The sequence below is a fragment of the Cupressus sempervirens genome, chromosome 4 (assembly GCF_028749045.1).
Source record: "Cupressus sempervirens isolate cs-2001-9-10 chromosome 4, ASM2874904v1, whole genome shotgun sequence".
Classification (NCBI taxonomy): Eukaryota; Viridiplantae; Streptophyta; class Pinopsida; order Cupressales; family Cupressaceae; genus Cupressus; species Cupressus sempervirens.
The window spans coordinates 691,770,529-691,776,851 of NC_143121.1; the positions used below are offsets into that span (position 1 = coordinate 691,770,529).

Sequence of the window (6,323 nt, forward strand, 5' to 3'; positions counted from 1 at the left end):
ACAAATAGTGGGTGAGCAGAAGTTAGGAGATAGAGTCAAATGAGGTAGAAAGAAAACATACATATGCAGGCAAAGGGGGCGAGGATAGGTAAAAGTATATAGATTGTAGAATCTAATGTCTTGCTATTAATTTAAATAATTCTATATAGTACATATTTATAAAGGATACATAAGGAAAGAATGAATAAAGAAAGATGAAGATGAAGAGATTGTCAGAGAGAGAGAGAGAGAGAGAGAGAGAGAGAGAGAGAGAGAGAGAGAGAGAGAGAGATTTGATTAGATGAATATAGAGTGAGACAATGGAAGAAAAACTGATAGAGAGATAGAAAGGGATACAGAGAGAGGGAGAGATAGATAGGAAGATATATAAAGAGATAGTGAGAAAGTGAGATAGATTGATAGAGATAACATGGATAAATAGAGGGACATTAGAAAATAGAGGACATATATATAGAAGGAGAGATGAGATATAGTGAGATAAAGATGGGGAGAGAGAAACAGAGGGAGATAGGTAGTGAAAGAGGGATGTGGAGAGGGGGGGGTGGCGTAGAGATAGGGAGATAAAGGATAGATGGTAGAGAGAGATAGATACTAAGGAGATAGAGAAGACATGGAGATGGAGATCGTAAAGAAGAGGGATATGGATAGGGGAGAGGAAGATATAAATAGAGAGATAAAATGGGATAAAAAACATAACGAAATATAGATAGATTGATAGAGAGATGAAATATAGAGAGGGAGAGACATAAACAAACAAATACTTAGTTTACCTTCCACATATCTACGGTATACCCATTGCACACTAAAGTGCGATTGCTAGTATTAATATTTTCATTTTCTCAAGAATGTAAGATCTCGCCTACTAACCACCACATTAGATACTTTCTTTAAAAGTCAATAAATCTCTATCTTTTCCCACTTTCAACAAAAAAAAAAAACTTTTTAATACTTATGTCTATAGCTTGAATAGTGAAAAGATCTGATATAGTGTTGACTGAAGGAGGACGGACAGCCTCTACTTTCTACTCATAGAGCTGTCTGGCTGCCGTGTATAAAATCATTAAAACTATATGATAATAATTTGCTTTAAATAAAATAATATTTATTACAGGAAAAATGACCGTTCAGTAGGAGGCCAAGGCACACTTTTCTCCTCTGTACCTATCAACTTACCACTACTGAAAAGGAGTTTAGGTAATACTTACAGCTGCCTGGGTTTTGCTTGTTTTTATGTGAAAGAATTACCCATGACTTCGTTATGGACAACCATGACATTAGCATTTATAAATTTCACTCAATTATTGTGACCTTGCCCAAATGGGCTAGTAAGGTTTTAGTCTTTTTTGGGAAACGCAGATGAAGATGATGACCAATTCTTCCGTCCCCAACCTTTGTAAAGGAACCATGTTTCTTCCTTTGCTCTTCCTCGTAATTTTTCCTCTTGTCCTCTGCAAGCCCCAATGGTCTATCTGTGATAACTCCTCAACCTACAAAGAGGGCAGCGCATATTCCCTAAACATGAACAAAGTCATCAATGATGTCATTCATAACGCACCTCAAAATTCAGGCTTTAACACCTCTTCCCATGGCGAATCTCCCAATAAAGTCTACGGCCTGCTACAATGTATGGCTGATATTTCTGCAACAGAATGCTCAAGTTGTGCAATTGATGCAAATAAGAGTGTTCAAACAATCTGTGAACACGACATTGGTGGGCGAGTGTGGATGGGTAACTGCATCTTGCGCTACTACAACACCAATTTCATTGGAGCATTAGATGACAACTTCTTTCGTCTGATAAAAACTAAGAATATCACACAAGTGCATCTTAATGCTTCTCGGGTCGCAAGCTTTGATCTTCTGTCTACTATGATTGATAAAGCTTCCCTTCCAGGAAGTATGAGATTCTTCTCGGGAAAGAGTGAGTATTCTTCTACAGTAGGAGGTAGAAAGGCTTCGGGCGAGGTTTATGGTGTAGCACAGTGTAACAACGACATAGTGATCAATGATTGTAGAAAATGCTTGTTACAGGCAAAGGTAAATCTAGAGAGTAATTATACCGTTCAAGGCGCCCAGGCAACCTCAGGAAGTTGCACGCTCAGATATGAGATTTTCCCCTCTCTTGATTCACTTTCATCTCCAACTACAACTGCTGGTCCTCTTGCTTACGAACAGTCCTTTGGGAGATCAAGTAAGATGTTTATCTAAATTTTCCATTTTAATATATAGTTGTAAGGTTTTGTTCCACGTTTTTTGATTATAAATTTATACCAGATATCATAAAATAACGGTTCAAGTGATGCCCTGCAGACAAGTCATCGAGAAGGTTACCGATTATTTTAGGGGTCAGTATAGGTTCAATAGTCATTTTCGCTGGTTTTTTGTTAGCGCTGCGAAGGAAACTGAAATATGCAGTTTCCAGGAAGCAAATGGCCCTCGCGAATCAGAATGAAGGTGATACTGCAGATTGTTTTATTTTATTTTTTCCTTTGTTTTGTGATTTTCTATCTAGAGTATACGGTTCAACATAACACATAAAATTTGCTTGTTTTTCCCTGATATGAAGATGCCCCAGAAAGGAGATATTTAAATAGAGACCAAATTTCATTCACCTTAGATGCTTTGACCGAAGCAACTGACGATTTCAGTCAAAGAAACAAGCTTGGAGAGGGAGGTTTTGGCCCAGTTTACAAGGTACGAGTGTACTTATCCTTGGACTCAATTATATTTTGTGGGATCCAACCAAATAAGAAAGATCTTTCATGGAACCGATGTGGGCTTGTTTAAATTCTCAGGGAACGACCAGAGGCGGCAAGCAGATAGCAGTGAAAAAGCTGTCTGCAAGGTCTGCACAGGGGAAAAAGGAATTTATGAACGAAGTGGAACTTGTTGCAAATATTCAACACAGAAATCTAGTGAATTTGCTTGGATGTTGCGCCGTTAAGACCGAAAGGTTGCTTGTCTATGAGTATTTGCCAAACAAATCCCTCGACACCTTTCTCTTTGGTGAGTCGGCCATTAATTGTTTATTTTCAAAGGGAAAATATGTTTTGTTAAAATTAGTGGACAGAAACTGAGATATGTCTGACACCTCATTTTAAAATGGAAACAAAGACCCATTGAAGTGCAGAATACTGGATTGGCAAAAGCGTTTTAATATCATAATTGGAATTGCTCGAGGACTTCTTTACCTGCACGAGGATTCACAGCTTCGGATAATTCACAGGGACATCAAGGCAAACAACATATTGCTTGATGAGCAATTGAATCCTAAGATTGCTGATTTTGGGCTTGCAAGACTCTTCTCTGACAATGAAACCGAGATCCAATCAAAAGTTGCAGGAACCTAGTAAGAACAGTTTTGTTCATTCTTTATGTTTGTGAGCTGGGTTTTAAGTAACTAAAAGTACAAAATAATGAAAATAAAATTGAATTTGAGACATTTTTTTCATGTATGCAGTGGTTACATGGCTCCAGAATATGCAATAGGAGGACATCTATCAGTAAAAGTCGACGTTTATAGTTTTGGAGTTGTACTTCTGGAGATTGTAAGCGGAAGAAAAAATAACGACATAAATCTTTCAAAAGAGAAGCAGAGCTTCACCCTATTAGAATGGGTAAGTAAGAAGTTGGATTTCTCCCAATAACAAACTTTTTATTGAGATGATAGAGTAATTTTTTGTGAATGGTGATGCTTGATACAGGCATGGAGACTATTCAAAGAAGGACATATACTTAAGATTGTGGATAATGCGCTTGTGGGAAGTTTTGTAGAAGAGCAAGTGATAAGATGCACCCATATTGGACTTTTGTGTACACAGGCTGATCCAGATGTTCGTCCAGTAATGTCTACTGTTGTTACAATGATAACCACGAATACTGTACCGTTACCAGATCCAACGAGACCAGCATTTGTAAGCATGAGCAGTCAGAGTCCGAATGTCAGTTTCACCCCTTCAGTTTCTTCTCGGAATGAAGCCTCCATCAGTAACTTGGAACCTAGATAATCCCTACAATTTATTCCAACAATTCTTAATCTTACTCTACTACTTTATTAAGTTTATGTGAAACTTGAATATTCGGTTCTATTTCATGACAGGTGCTGCCATGTCAATCACGTACAGTTTATTTTACTTAACATTAATGGACTACAAGTTTGTTCATAACATTTACTATCTTATATATTATGTTGTTAGTGCTTCTTGGTGCATTGGGGTCGACATTTTGTACTAAATGTCGACTCACAAATTTAATTAAATTTATCTATTATCGTTAACAAGTACATTATATTTTTCTAGTATCTTTTTGTTAATAATTTAATAGATTGTCATATCAAATACTAATTTAAAAAAAAATAGTTTTTATATTTATTTATTATTTTTTAATATTTATAAAAATATTATTTTCATTTAACTTAATGGTTTGTATATGTGAATTATTTTGAATATATCAAATATAAAAGAAATCTAATGTGGGATTCTCACTATTCTAAAATTTAAGTTGTTTTTGTTATCTTTAAGAACAAGACAAAAAACACTAATTTTGTATTAAAGTATTTTAATTGGCTTGACCCCATCCCAACCATTTCTAACAAAATTTGTCTTAAACTAATCTACCTACTACAATTAATAAGCATTGTGTGATATCTTGAATAGCATTATCTCAAAACTCTAGAAATTTCCACAAAATAGTAATATCTCACCTACTCTTGCTAGCCCACACCACCATTCATGAGTTTCTTGTGTTTTCAATTAAAATCTAGCTACCCATTGGTTTTCAAAAAATAGTTTGGTTTCAACAATAAAGATGACATTGAATGAGAAACTCCATTCAAGAAATGGTATGGTGGGAGTAAATAATTTGCTTTCAATGTAATAAAGATGACATTGAATGAGAAACTCCATTCAAGAAATAGTGGGAATAAGATGGTAGTCCAAAAAAAATTAAATTTTTTTTTTAATCAAAAGAGAGATACGCATCCCTATCCAAAATTTATTTTGCAAGCTATTACATGACTAAAAATTGTGTGAATTGGCACTTTAACAAATATCCAATATTTATTTTTACAATATGTATGACTAAAGCCTATGTCCTTATTTACCTATATCTTCTATGTTTATTTGATATATTCAAGTCATTTTTATTAAACATGTGCTTCCTCATTTTCTCCCTCTCCCTCCTCTCCACTTTGTTTTTATAACCTACACATGGACTCCAAATTATTCTTTTGATTTTATATTAAGCTTTAACTAGTTCCCATATATCTCAATAATAAAAATACAAAAAAAATAAAAAAGAGATTTATATTTTAAGAAAGATTAAGTTAGTTTTGTTAATTATAGACTTTAATTTAAACTAATCATGGTATGGAAATAGACTACATCTACTTGGGTTTGTGCTAGTTAGTTTTTAGTCTCCAAAAAGAGTTACATTTTAGAATCCCTTTCTTGTGTATGTCATAAGTAGTGACTTATCATTGATCAACATTTATATCTATACAATTCTATACATAGAGATTATACAAATTATTTATATCTAATAATATCATATATGAATTCATCTATATATTCAGAACCATACACACATATCAAAAAACATATTTGATATTGTCTCCACCTTTATTATTGACTTTAAAATTGATTGTAAAATACAAATAGAGTTTACTCTAAGGAAGTAGTACAAGAGTAAAAAAGAAACGCATGATTCCTTATAAAAAATTAAATTTCATAATTATCCTTAGTCTAAATTATGAGAATAATTAAAATAATTTAATGTTAGAGTGGGGGATGTTGAAGAGATTAGTGCAATGCAATAAATTTTTTATTTAAACATTTATAGTGTACAAATTTTTCTTGAGATAAGAACTATTAAGTTAGATTATTAGTCCATGTCATTAATGTGTCAGACAAATATTTTTTATTTCATTTTGAGCATTATTTTGCTCCTTGAAAATTGTACAATTTGCAAAAACTTTGCCAAAACCTATGGTTTGTAAAAATATGGAAGTTCAACTAACATCAAAACTTGAAGATTCTTTTTTCTTGTTGACTACTAGTGTTTTATGTTAGTCTTTTTCTTTTTCCCATCAAAATATTAGAGAAAATATACATAAAATTTATCATAAACTTAGGTAGGTGATCATCCTATTGAATTGTGTAAAAGATATTTAATTTGTTCTCTAAAATTATATTATTAGTCTCCATCGTCTATGGTGAGGACTAACGTTTTCAAATGTCTTTTCAACAAGACTTCATGTCTTACGATTTTTGAAAAAATCCTTTAGCATAAGCTCTCTTTGCGTTTTTCATTAGAATAATTTTGTG

The 6,323-nt window shown here is 33.4% G+C and overlaps 1 protein-coding gene across 1 annotated transcript; it reads left to right on the plus strand.

Moving 5' to 3' along the window:
• The first annotated feature begins 1,261 nt into the window (after positions 1-1,261).
• On the plus strand, positions 1,262-4,168 carry LOC149563166 (cysteine-rich receptor-like protein kinase 15). The gene is made up of 7 exons (XM_089826558.1): positions 1,262-2,191; positions 2,311-2,454; positions 2,567-2,694; positions 2,796-3,006; positions 3,115-3,349; positions 3,461-3,617; positions 3,705-4,168. The coding sequence occupies exons 1-7, from the start codon at positions 1,357-1,359 to the stop codon at positions 4,005-4,007; spliced, it is 2,013 nt and encodes a 670-aa protein (XP_089682684.1). The 5' UTR covers positions 1,262-1,356; the 3' UTR covers positions 4,008-4,168.
• Positions 4,169-6,323: the final 2,155 nt, after the last annotated feature.